The sequence below is a fragment of the Cavia porcellus genome, unplaced genomic scaffold, assembly GCF_034190915.1.
Source record: "Cavia porcellus strain 051 isolate PalLab524CR breed Dunkin Hartley unplaced genomic scaffold, mCavPor4.1 scaffold_27, whole genome shotgun sequence".
Classification (NCBI taxonomy): Eukaryota; Metazoa; Chordata; class Mammalia; order Rodentia; family Caviidae; genus Cavia; species Cavia porcellus.
In genome coordinates, this window is record NW_026947510.1 from 10,953,472 (window position 1) to 10,967,468 (window position 13,997).

The 13,997-nt window shown below is 34.4% G+C and overlaps 1 protein-coding gene across 1 annotated transcript in view; it reads left to right on the forward strand.

The window, feature by feature from the left end:
• Positions 1-13,091, forward strand: part of Stam (signal transducing adaptor molecule) — a 61,515-nt gene extending 48,424 nt beyond the window's left edge. Inside the window, exons 10-14 of the mRNA XM_003462774.5 lie at positions 516-603; positions 1,804-1,858; positions 2,705-2,849; positions 4,759-4,937; positions 9,028-13,091. Coding sequence (XP_003462822.2) covers positions 516-603; positions 1,804-1,858; positions 2,705-2,849; positions 4,759-4,937; positions 9,028-9,262 — 702 coding nt within the window. The 3' untranslated portion in view covers positions 9,263-13,091. The remainder of the gene's footprint in view (positions 1-515; positions 604-1,803; positions 1,859-2,704; positions 2,850-4,758; positions 4,938-9,027) is intronic.
• The last annotated feature ends 906 nt before the right edge of the window (positions 13,092-13,997 follow it).

Here is a 13,997-nt window from a genome sequence, read left to right on the forward strand (position 1 = left end):
CTTTAAATGACCAACTGAAACCTGGTGGAAAGAAAATGTAGAGTAAATCCTTATAGCACTTCTTCCAAGAACAGCTGTAATTGAGCTGAGCTCTGCCTTACTGAAACAGCTGCTGCATTCACCACTGGGGAGAACTCATGACTGAGTTATTAGTCATAGCAAGCCATGTTTAGTGGGCTGTCACACCTGTTGTGTGGCTGAGCTACAGCTGCCCAAAACAGTGTAAAATCCTTCAGCATGATACAGGGATTGAAGAATTCACACATTGTAAGTTTAAACCTGGCTTTGTTTTTTCTAATTTAAGAGAATCTCTGTTAACAAAAATACATAGGAATGGCTTTCCAGGGTCTAACTTCACATGATACTAAAGAGAATTCTTGGAAGCTAAAAACATGAGCAAAATTAAAGTCTTTGTAACTATAAATTATAGAAGTTTTATGCCCATTATATGGTTAACAAAGTGAAATATAATGTTTCGTTAAGATTTGAAACTTTATGTTGTTTAATTCCGGTAGGATAAAATGGATCAGTTGTTACAGATGTTGCAAAGTACAGATCCCAGTGATAATCAACCAGATCTACCAGAGCTACTTCATCTTGAAGGTAAGTCTTGTATTTGCCTTGCAAAAACAGAATAACTGGAGATTATATCTACTGTACAGGAAAACAAGGAGTTTTGAGAATCTTATAAATGTAACATTTTTCACTTTTTGTTGGTCCAGCTTTACTTCTTAAACATTGGATAAAGTCTGAATTCTTATACTTTTTAATGCAAATTAAATATTTTACTCAGCTTCTTAGAAATGAAAAAGTGTTAAATTTGGAGGTATTTTAGTTTTAGATTCAGCTGTCACCATTATACTTTTAAGAAAGTCGAGTTTGAGTTGTTGACTAAGATTAATTAATGTAATTTGTATTATTCCAAGTTAAACTTAATTATATGAATGTTTCTTAAAGTTTCATTTTTTTGTTGTTTTCTTTTTTTAATTTTATTTTAAAGAGGGTAAAATTAAACATAACAAAATAGATCATAAAAAACAATGTAAGAGGCTCGGATTTCAAAGTAAGACAACCGGAGACCTTCACTGTCTGTCATCCTGTCTCTTGTTTTCTTCCAAATAGTTGTCCACATCTTCACATAGAGTGAATTCATACAAAACAAAATAGTATAAAACTGATCCGAACAGGATGATGAAGGTATTTTAGGTCTTCAAGACCAGACAATAGAGAAGTCAACAATGGCTGCCATAATGTCTCCCATTCTCTTCAAAATAGCTGTCCATACCTCCATGTGTTGAAATTAAACAGTACGAAACAGACTGAAAATCACTGTGAACAAAGCACAATAGCACTGCTGGATTTTGCATCATGATGCCACTGAATCAGCACTGAGTATCTTAGTGTCTGTTTTTCTTCAAAGTAACTATTCATTTCATCATGCACCATATAATCGATTCTCATAAACTGTTTAGAGTGCTACGCATGCATGAGTCTCTAAATGTATACCTATCCTTTCTGTATTAGAGGGAAAAACAGAACAAACCAAGACAAAACAAAACAAATTCGTAGAAACACAAAACAAAAAAGACATATAAACAACAATAAAACAAAGAGCCCAGAACACTGAAATATAGGCCTTCAAAACAAGGTGGGATGAGCATTACTAGGGTTATTATTTTACATAATCATCTTTAACAGTCCCTCAGATCACCATACAATAATACGCACAATTGTTCCAATCTTACGAATGTTAACTATTTTGTTCCAAGAACTTACTTATATCTTTAATTCTTGTCACTTTAGCAATGTGTCACCAAATGGGACCTCTCATTGATGAAAAGCTGGAAGACATTGATAGGTAAAAGAGCATGTATTATTTCTGATTGTGTACTTTCTTCCCTGAAATCATATCTATAAACTGCAGAATGGATTATATCTGCCTTTTTAAAGAAGATACTTCAAGTTGCGCATAGTAGTATACACCTGACATCCTAGCAGTCTGGGAGACTGAGACAAGTGGATCACAAGTTCAAGTCTAGCTTGAGCAGCTTAACAAGACACTGTCTAAAAATAAAAGAAACAAAATGGTTATTATTTTTTTTAAGTTAGGGCAATAGCTCAGTGCAGAGGTTTTGGGTCCAATCCATTGTTCCAATATCATCATCAAGGGATAATTAAAAAGATATTCCAAAGGAACCATTCCTTATTTTATTGTTTTTAACTAAATATGAAGAATTGGGTTTGTCTTTTTTTAAAAATAAGGACTTTGTTCACCGTTTTTATATTAAATCTTTTTAAAAATAAGAGGTGATATAATCATCTTTCGCATTACCAGGACCCACACATGAATCATGAGGAAGCCTACTTATTTCAAGGTAGAGTTAAGTACAGTATGCAAACTTTAAACAATCTGGTTGCATCTGGTCTAAAATATAAGATATATGTGTCACAAGAATAGTCTTCACTGGGGATATAGCTCAGTGGTGCAAGTACCTGCCTGGCAAGCACGTGATCCTGAGTTCAATTGCTGGCACCAAAAATACATATATATATAAAATACATACATTAAATATATATACATATATATATATTTAATAGTCTTCTAGTGTTAATTTTTGGTATTGTTCACATTTTATTGTATTTTCTAGAACATTGTATCATTTAAGTGAGCAACTGTGTTTCAAATTATTGTTTTATGTTTCAGAAAACATTCAGAACTCTCAGAACTTAATGTCAAAGTAATGGAGGCACTTTCATTGTATACAAAGTTAATGAATGAAGATCCAATGTATTCCATGTATGCAAAATTACAGAATCAGCAGTATTACATGCAGTCGTCTGGTGCTCAGGTTAGCTATTATAAACTCAAATATATTTAAGTTCTCTAATGCATGCAAAGTTATTGAGAATAGTATTTTTGTGAAATGTGAAAGTAATGTTTAGAATGAAAATGATGCTTAATCAAATTTTTTGATGAATACAAATAACGTGTTAAATGTGGGGGTTTTTTTGGTCCTGACCTAGAGCTACTGAATCAGAATCTTTAAAGTTGAAGGCTAAACATCTATGTATTTTTAGAACTTCGTATGTAATTATCTGGAAAAAAACAATTTTTATTATTCTTAAGTCAGATTTCTAATTGTTATTGAATTCTTCAGAGAGTGTAAGGCTTTTTTTTTTTTTTTTTGAGCAAGCTCCTTAATTTAGATGTTCTTATCACAAAAAGAAAAAATAAAGTGGATGGAGAGTGGGAACTCGTAAGTCGCTTGCTATGTGTATGGCGTAGCTTATGGTGATGGCTTGAAGAGTGTATATTCACCTCCAGACCTATCAAGTTGGATACAATAAATATATACAGCATTTTCTATATCAATCATATCTCCATAAAGTATATTCTTAAAAACTCACAAATTAAAGTATACCATTTCCAGAAATAAAAAACAAAGCTCTCTTAAACATCTAATGAACGTCTACTTATTCTTAAAAGGGAAACATAAATGCAGTGGAAAAGAATGATCTGAAAAGCTTTTATTAATTAACAAAACACAGAATTTCTGTATATTTTTTAAAAGCCACCTTAACATTGAGTTTCCCCCCCCCTTACATTAGAGTGCATATAATGCAAATATGGAGCCCTTTTCTTTCTTTATCTCAAACAACTGTTGCATGTTCTAGTTATAGGAGTAGCTAGCCAGATAATTGTTTTGTCCACTTACAGTGGCCACAAACTTTGTTCAGATCATTTTTTCCCATGGGCCATGTCCCCTGAAATGCGGGTCAGCTCCGTGGAGGTAAGAGCCAGGCCCCAGAAACACGAAGCACCTTCGTCACCCAATTCGAGTCAGGCAAATAATCAAACTTCCACATTCAGTTTGCAAAGAACAATGGAATACAGTTATAAGGATTGACACAGGTGTGTTTGCACCTTTCAGCAGCATCATACCATTTTGGAATGTGGTGAGTCTCTTAGGATTTAGCAGAAATATAAGATGATTGTTGTTCAGGTCTCATAGTTTGTTATTGTCTTAACACTTGAATGATCTTACCACATAGCCAGTAGAAGTTCTTTTGAAACATAGGTAATGGATACTGCAGGAAATTAAAACACACATAAGATTTTGAATATTTAAAGCTTCAATCTCAGGGCTGGGGATTTAGCTCAGTAGCATAAGTACCTGCCTTGCAAGCAGGCGGTCGTGAGTTCGATCCCCGGTACCGATAAAAATGAAAAAAAGACACACACAAAAAAACTTCAGTCTCTTTAGATTAAAAGCATACAGGTTTTATTAGAATTCACCTGCTGTCACTTGTTTCAGCATTCTGTACCTATAGAATTAAATAGTTATATGGCATAAAAACCTTAAATATTTGCCGTCAAGCCCTTTATAAGAAACTTTGCTGACCCCTGCTGTAGGAAGATAGCTTGCTCAGGGCCCAATAAGTTTCACTTTTAGAAATATAAATTATAGATGCAGGCTATAACAAAAAAGCAGTGAATTCACACTCCTAAATATTGTTTGGACTTTTTAAAAAAAATATCAAGGTGGAAAGTGTTAAATATGTTTAATGAAAAATCAGTTATATTAATATAAAGTTTCATGAGTCCCTTCATTGGTTAAAAACAAAAGTCAGTAGTCCACATCACTTAAAAGTGTCTTTTTGTAAAATACCTGGGGACAGAAATAAATACTTTTTCTCTGGTTTTGAAAGTGTGTTAAAACTTCATGTGGGAATATGTTTTCTCATTGGCTGCTGTAGGTCTACCCAGGGCCTCCGCAGAGTGGTGCTTACATGGTTGCAGGGAGTGCACAGATGAGCCATCTCCAGAGCTACAGCCTTCCCCCGGAGCAGCTGTCTTCTCTCACTCAAGGCGCGGTTCCTCCTCCATCCGCCAGCCCAGCCCTTCCTAATCAGCAGACCCCAGCTTCCTACCCCAAGTAATTGGATTATTGGTGTTGTTTGGAGTTGGTGCTATTACAGCTTTTCAGCTGCCTGCAGGCAGACAGCGCCTTTGTGGTGTGCAGAGTTCTCCAGGAAGCCCTCTGGTATCTAGAGGACCAGCTGCAAGCCAGTCCTCTGTTTGACTCGCTAAGCTGTATTTTGCTGATAGTTTTATATATTTTTGAATATTCCTATCAAGTGTTTGTGTTGAGTCTGTGATACTTGATACTTTTTTTAACAATACTAGTAAATATATCAATTTCTCACAAATTTTTTATAAAATCTAAATTCTGTTATTAGAATATATATAACGTGGGCTGTTTAAGAAAATATTTTATTTTGCCCTTTGTCAAAATGTTATTGTAGAAAGCACAATATTTGAAAGAAGGCACAAGCATCTGTGCTTCTATGGCCCTTGGGACAGAGAGCTGGCTATGAGATGACAGGTCCAGTTCTTTTTGGCATTTACTTATAATGTTGTCTGCCGTGCAGTTAAGTGGTTATAATTTATATAATGTCTTTTTTAAATTAATGAAAATGTAAGCCAGATTGGTTCCTTTGAGACAGAAAGTAGTAAGTTAAGAGTTTACCCAAGTATATTCTACAAGTCATGGTATTCTGACATGCAGCAAAGATGTTGAGGTGGCACAGGCACAATTTCTGAAACCTTTCTTATCAGTGCTCCTTTACTGTCCTCAGAGAGGAGGCTGGAGGTGCTTCCGGAATATTCAGGCATTATTGTCTTGTCCTATCTAGTATTCTGAAGTGACCTTAAGAAAGGAGGTCTAACATTTACGGGGTGTTTAACATATGCTAGGTACTGAAGGAGATAACCCACTTAGCTAAGTCTCAAACCAGGCATTCTGATTGCATTGCTGACACCTGATTAGTATAATTTTGTGGTCCATCCTGATAAAATAATAGTATGAAAATTTAGTTTGGTTATAACTTTATATTTTACATTGCCACACATATTAAAGGATAATTGGTGATGTAAATAGCGCAGGCCCTGGCACATACTAAACACTCCATAAGTATTAGTTATTACCGTACTGTCAACTTGATACCACTTGATACCATACTTCCTGTCTCAGTTTACAGTTCCACCATTCACCCAATGACTTGAGTTGTTACCCTACAATTCATGCAATACTTCTCTCCCTTATCTCTATTCTGTACTTTCTCCTCAACATGTTGCCCATGTATGCAATTATTTGTTTTTCTAAATAACTCTTTTCCATTAATATCATTTCATCTTGTAGTTAGACTCTCATCATTTCTTGCCTGATCTACAAGGTCCTCTAGCTTATAATCTTGACCTGTGAATCTCTCTATCTTGTTGTCATTTAAAGCTCTTAATTTTTAAAATTATTTTTTATGAGAGCACATTAGTAATATAGAATGGTGAATTTTATTTTGGGAAATTGGTATGTGCATTTAAAATATCTTGATTATTTTTAACCCCTTTAACCTCCTCCCTTTATGAACTTCCTTATTATCTGTTATGTAAGGCTCAAGTTCCTTAACATGCTACTGAGGGCCATTCATTCTTCAGTCCTTGTCAGCAACTCTGTATGTGTCTGACTTCTCTAACCGTAAACTCTATGTGTCTGACTTCTCTAACCGTAAACTCTAAGCTAAAGTAATAAGGTTCTGGTGGTAGTGCTTGCCACATATCAGGCCTTTCAGACTTTTTGTCTTTGCTCTTGGTAAGGATAGGTCCCATGCTGTTCCCTATCACTATAGTACATCTGTGCTCATGGCAGATTTTGTAGATTGATCCATCATCGTCACTATTTGTGGCTTTTGGAAACTGCCACTTTTTCCAGTGGGCAGTAAGGTTGACCTAGGATGACAGAAGTCTGAAAAAGTATTAACTCTAAAGCTATAATTATATGTAAAAGAAATAGGCTTCTAGGTGTGAACTGAAAAGCATTTCCAAAAAACCAGAAACAACTACCTATCAAAAACAACTACAAAAATCGTCATTGTCCCTGATTTGCAACTAGAAAGCTTGAGTCACATATAATGCAAGTCGATATCTTATCCTGGTCCTTACAACTAGGTTTATCTTACATCTGCTCTGCTGTTGGTTTTCTTCTCCACCTAAACACATTTATTTTTATGTAAGTATCTGTAGTATACATTTATATGTATTTAAATTGTCAAAGAGTCTTTGCAAAGCGGGAAGTTGTAATGATTGTTTAAATATTTATTAAATATTTACTGAGTTCCTATCTGACATAGAACCATATTACACAATGTAACTGTAAAAGTCAATAACACTCAGTTCTGGCTCTTAAGTTATGGTATTTGGGCCTGTAGACAAGTAAAAAGGCAGATGCTAGGAAGGAAAAGTGACCGGTGTGCCGTTGGATCTTCTTACGACACAAGACATAGCAAAGCAAGCAGGCTTCATCTTAGCAAAAATGAAGCTACGAACCAACAGATAGAATAAGCCAGGCCAAAAAGGCAGAATGTGTCAAGGTTGTGCTAGGACAAAAAGCACCTATTGGAATGCTTCTTCACAGGTGACGAGTAGATGTGCTGTATTGGTAGGGTCAGGCCCCGTACACTCCATATGACATCACATAGGGTGTCGTTTCAGATCTGAGTAAGTATAGGCACAGATAAGTAGAGTGGTGTGTATATAGAAAGTCTTTTATTTCTTCTGTGTGTATATATATATATATATTTTTTTCCCTTTTGTATATTTTTAGGAAAATAAGAGAAATGAAATGATCAGACTTTCGTCTTTACTATTCCATTGGATTTTTGTCAAGAACACTGGTGATTTCTCCAGCTCCTCTAGTCGTTTCTCCCACCCTCTTAAGTCCAATTCCGTTCTCTTTTTAGAAATACTTTTCACTGACTTGTGACCATTGTCTCTTAGTTTTCCTTGTGCTTCATTTACTCCTCATTCTCCATTGCCTAGTGCCTCTTTAGCTTCTTGACTTCAGGACATCTAGAGCTTGCTCTGTGAGCTGCTTTTTTGTCTGGTAGTGGTTACTTCCTAGGATCTCTTGTAGCCGTGAACATTGAATTCTGACTGAACATTGCACTTGCTGTTGGCTCCCAAGTGGACTTGAATAGCTGATTGCTATGTTTTCTGGCATCTCATTTGACATATCCAAAACCATTCTTTAATTTTTCCCATATCCCTTCCAGTCCAGTTCATTGTTTTCTAGTCTGTAGTTTTCTTCTCAGTGAATGGGCACTCAGCTAGATGGTTTTTTGTTGTTGTTGTTGTTGCTGTTACTGTTTTTTGTGGCTTATAAAACTTCAGACATTCTTGACTACTTTGTCCATTAACCACTTTCAGTGAGACTATTTCTAAAACTGATCCTTTTATCCCATCTCCACCATGGCTCTGGCCCCATCATCTGTCATATGAGAGAATCTAGTAGCCTCTAGCAGTCTCGCTTCTATTCTTGTTCCAGAGACAGCCTATTAGAACCTAAGTCATCACATTACCCTTCTCAAAAGCAGCCAGTGTCTGTTGATCTCACTCGGAATCCTCGTGGTCTTCAAGACACTGTGTTCTAAATTACCTCCCCCTCAATTCTGCTGCTTACTATTATGACATCCTGATACTCACTTGCCTGCAGTCCTTGTGGTGTTGTTTCTTGAACTTAGCTGGCATTTTCTCTTTCAAAGAGTTCTTTTTTGTGGCCCAAAATATATTTTCCTGGATAATTGATATGATTCCCTTCTTTTAGGTTTTTGCTTAAATGTTGCCTTTTCTGAAAGGCCATCTCTGCCTCTCAGGATTAACTAGAATCTCTTGTGCCAAGGACTTTGATCCTTTGTGCCATGCTGTTTTTTTTCATAGCAGTTATAACTTGTTGACGTATTACAGATTTCTTTGTTACCCTCTCCCTACTTGAATTTAAGGCCCCACAATGAGAGGAACTTTTTTTTTAATGTCACAGTTCCTATAACAACGTTTGATACATTATAGATATTTAATAAAAATTATCAAATAAATTTAAATGAATAAATGTTTGATTAATAGCTTTTCTGTGTATCTCTGAATGGTTGTATACTGCAATATTTAGCTCACTGAATGTTTTTCTCCATCCACAGTGCAATGGTTAGTTCTGTTCAAGGAACTACGTATCCCAACCAGGCTGCAATGTATAGTCCTCCTCCTGCCGCTGCTGTTGCTGCAACTGCTGATATCACAATCTACCAGGCTGCAGGAGCTAGTATGTCCCAGGTGCCAAACTATACCTTAACGTCGTCCACCCTGTCGCAGCCAGGAGCCAGCCCACAGCCAGCTCAGCCACAGCAACCCTATTCTCAGAAGGCTCTGCTATAGGACCAAGTTTTCTTCTTTGTGGCAAGCACCTGCTAAATGCCGCTGACAATGTTACAAGATCCATTAATATCTTGAGATTGGTTTATCCTCGGCTTATATGAATCTGTCTTGGTCAACAAATTCAAATATCCAAGAAGGTAAAACGCTCCGATTTGCACAGACATTTTAGAGGTTGACCCCTCCTTCTCCCCCAGAGGAATGAAACTACTTACAACATTTAATTCCTTTCATAATATGGAGAATTGATACAAGATTATTTGTCTCGTAAAATTACCTGGTCTGCAAAAAGTCAAACTTACAAAAACTGTTGTGGCATATGTTATGTATATATATTGATATATAACTTCATTAGTGGCCATTTGAATCACAATGGTGATCATGTGAATATATTTAACACTGTGTTAAATTAATTTACTTTGCTATTTTATTGTAACCACAACTACTTTGTTTCCTAATGTTTTATGCAAGGTTCTTTCAACTGCAAGAGAACAAAGTTGTAGCATATTCAAGTGAAAGCATTGTTGTCCAACCTTCCCTTTACTAATTTGCTAATTATGAGCTCAACTTAAGTATATTATGTCTTTCTGTAGCCTCTGCGTACTACTGGCTGTCATCACACCAGCGTACAGTAGCTAAATTTTTGGTGCAGTTATAAAAATGATAATGTTCCCTTTTAAGCTTACATTTTGGCATGATATTTCAGATGTTGTGGGACCATGAGACAAAATTAAGTAGGATCATGTTCTTTATATTTTCTTTTTAAAGAAATAATGTCTATTTCATTTTTACTAGTTGAATAGTAATTAGGTTTCTGAGCTGTATACTGTGTTCATTGGTGGCAGTAACACCAAAGATAGAGGCAATGAATAGAAATTTTTAAACTGGAAAGAAACGTGAGTTACACTACATTTTCAGTCTCTTATAATTATTTGGGATAGGAACAAATTTGATTTATCTTTCTTACCCTCCTACTAATCTTTAAATATGTCTTTTAATACACTGTATTCTTTGATTCTTCATTAAAATGAATATAAGTAGATCTTTCAAAATAATTCATATTCCTACATTTCTTTATCAGTTTATGTATTTATTATTACCTTTCAAACTGGAGTTATGGGTTGCTTTCTTTCCTATAAAGTTCTGATGGAATTATTTTGGCTCATATTTTCAAGTATTTTTGAATGAATGTTTCTTTTTTCATTCATACGAAAAATATTTTTCACAGACATTTTTATCATAAATATTTATAATTTCCCTGGTTGTGCTCTATTATAATTTTAACACCATTGTTCTGAAACACTGAAAAATTGAGTTGAATATCATGTTCAATGAGTTGATTTAACATGTATCATACTATAAATGCAAGTTTGATTTGTGTTTTCTAAGGTAACTGTAATTAGGTGGATTATTTGACAAATGACTCCATCGTTGGCAGTTAATAGTAATGGTGACTGATTTTACAGGTTCAGATTTAAAGCACCATCTTCAATTTAAGTGTTTTATGCTCGTGTATTTTCTTGAGTTTAAAGTATATTGTCCTGAAACACTAATTTTAAAATTTCCATTCAAATTCCATTACTTTTGATACACATTGGGTTGAAAAGATTATAATCTTTGTTCTAATTTGAATATTGTGGTTTAACTGATACACTTCCCAGGTCACACTGTATTTTCCTCTTATTTTTTGTTTACAACTGTATCCTTTTCCCAATTTAATTTTGATATCCTTCATGTTATAAAATCAAATAAGTATTTTTAGTATGCTTTTTACCCTCTGAAAGTCAAAGCGTGGTGAAATACAAGAAACCCACGAACCCTGTGTTTATGACAGTGCATATACCATTTTCCATTACCTATTCAGTTATTGGGCTTATAAAGATTTAAATGATGAGCACTTACAGTGAATACCATATTAGTTTATGCTTTTTCATTTATTAAGAATGAATATGCCAAGTGAAAAATGTTCAGTGAAAATCGTAATACTTGCTTTTCCATCTTTCATATGACACAACAAGGATAGAATAGAAGGATACCAGTTAGGGTCACAAGGGATTTTCTGTTGTGTTGCACTTTCAAGGAATCTTTCATTAATAGATGTCCTTATTTTGAAGGAGTAGAATTTATAAAATCATCTAGCTATAATGTAAACTTCTATGAAGCCATTTTTATTTCTCAGTTTGTTTATTTCTTTCATAAACTTTGAGATATGTTTCCATAAAGGTGACACTAAGTGGAAAAAATTCAATCCAGTTACTATGTAGCATAAATAGTCAACAGACTCATTGGATGTAATAATCAGTGTCCTAAAACTTATACTAGTGATTTATCATATATGCTTAATATGGTTTTACAGTCTTTTCTAACTTTATGGTCTTCCTCTACTATTACCTATTTCCCCACTCAGTGAGGGACCTTTTGATATGCCAAAGGATTCCCTTCATATTAAATACTTGTGGAACTTTCTTCCTATACCTATTAGTTCTTAGTTCTTAAAATGCTTAGAAGTCCATTGTTCATTTCTGATAGACACAGTTTCCTAGGTAACATATGTCTTAATTGAGCTTAAAATGTGTTGTGTCTAAAACATTAAGGTGGTATGAGAAAAACATGATGCCCTATGTAATAAACTGCAACTCTATTTTCCAGAATGAGATTGATTGGTACAATCAAATCTTTGTCTATTATGCATTATTTTCTTTTTCTCATCTGTTTCCTTACCAGTTGTACTAATAATTATTCTCTTTGATTATGTTGCTTTTAAATTTTAATAACAAAACTATAGTTTAAAATTTTCACTCCTGTATTTCTGTTTTGGTGGTTTTCTTTTGTTTGTGTGGTTTTTCTTGGGGGAGGAGTTGGGTTTGGTTTTATTTAGGTTGACTAACTGCTTTTCTTCTTAGAACAAAATATGTAGAAGTAACTTGTGTATATTTTCTTTAAGGTCTTATAATTACCTTTTACTTCAGAAGGGAAATAGGAATTACTAAGTTGGCTTCCTAAAGTTAAGTATCTATCAATGATGTTTATCTGACAACTTTTTGTATTGAGATTTTTCATACCTATAAAAAGATTGAAAAAGTAATATATCAAACACCCAAATATTCTTCATCTAGATTAACTAATCATCTCCTTAGTGTATGTTTATGTGTACAAATCTGTATTTGTATACAGATGTGTCCATCTACTCACGTATACATTTTTGTGTGGATATAAAAGTTATGGACATTGTAAACTGTGTTTCTAAGTACTTCATGCATTTCATAAGGATAAGGAAGGACAGTCTGCCATAAAACCTAAACTATTATCACATAACTATTTCCTGGTAGAAAACTAACAGGAATTCTGTAGTACTTTACCAAGTGACCTCCAGATTCCTTATATATAATTTGAGTTAATATCCGTGTCACTCCATTCCCTCAAGATACTGCCTTTTTAAAACTTTACACTATTGTCTTGTGGAAAGTCACATTCTGAACGTACCTCTGTTTCTCGATGGTGTTATTTTACTTGGTGATATATTCTTGTAGTGGGTGTTATTACATATTTCAAAAAGAAATTGAAACAGCAATATATGATTTCTGGTTAGAAGTAATGAGACTAATTTCAGACTTAGGTATACTTACCTAAACATTGTTAACTTTTAAGTGTCTGTACAATAGATTGTAACAAGCTGTTGATGTTACTGCAGCTCAGTATACTTTTGTGGTCTTCATTTTCCATTGTCTTCAAAGCAGCTGAAGAAAATTGGTTCAAAAAAGAAACCCCAAAACAAAAGTAAATCTTCACTTTTTGCCATTCAAATAAAAATCAGCTTTTCTTGGTTTGTTTACCCACTTAATGTTGATGGATCCTGCGTCATGTTAGAAATGTAATCAGCACTTAACAGTGCTATACCTTTGGGTTCATAAATTTTGGAATGTGTTTTAAAAGATTTCTCATTATCTTGTAGCCTTCTATGAAGATGCTGAAATTGCTGCATTGGAGGGAAGTTTCTTTAAAAAAAAAAAATCCGGACTGTTTGATTTTCTCCAGGTGGTTACCAGGCAGGGAGCATGTTGAATAAAATACATAAGCAACAGCCAAGTTAGGAAATACGTGCCAGTTAAAATAATCTATATCACCTGGTTTTTTATGTCAGCTTACATGAGGTGGGTACAATGCAAACAGGAAAACTTGTGTAAAGCATCCATATGATATGTTTATTTTTCTCTGAACAAAGACAGAAAATAAATCAGTCTTACTGTTTTGGAGTTGGTTCTTCAGAGAAAAAGTTTTCAATATAAGTATCTTTGATACTCTGTAGTTTACAAAAATAATGGTAACATACTCAGGAGTTGCTGTAAATGCAACTGAAGTTATCAGAAACACAGGAAAACAATACTTGTCAAAGACACTTCATAGTTCATTTCTAAAAATGTTGGTGGCACATTATAAAGTACATTAATTTGCATTGTAAATGTATAATTTGTGGCTGTGAATTATAAAGAATGTGCTAGATGGTGGTGATGGTATTTTGTGTTGAAGGTGAAAATAAGAACTATGTTAAATTGTAGGAATTTACTGGTTCATTTCACTGTTAGGCATTTCAGTTTATTGACCCAGGAATTTTCACCCAGATACAGTTTCCATCAAAAAGGTGACTTGGTAGATAATGTGATCGTGGGCAGCTCCATGAATCTCTTGGAGTTGCCTTCTACTTATTTGTAATTCCTAAGGCTTAATGCAACTGCCTAAT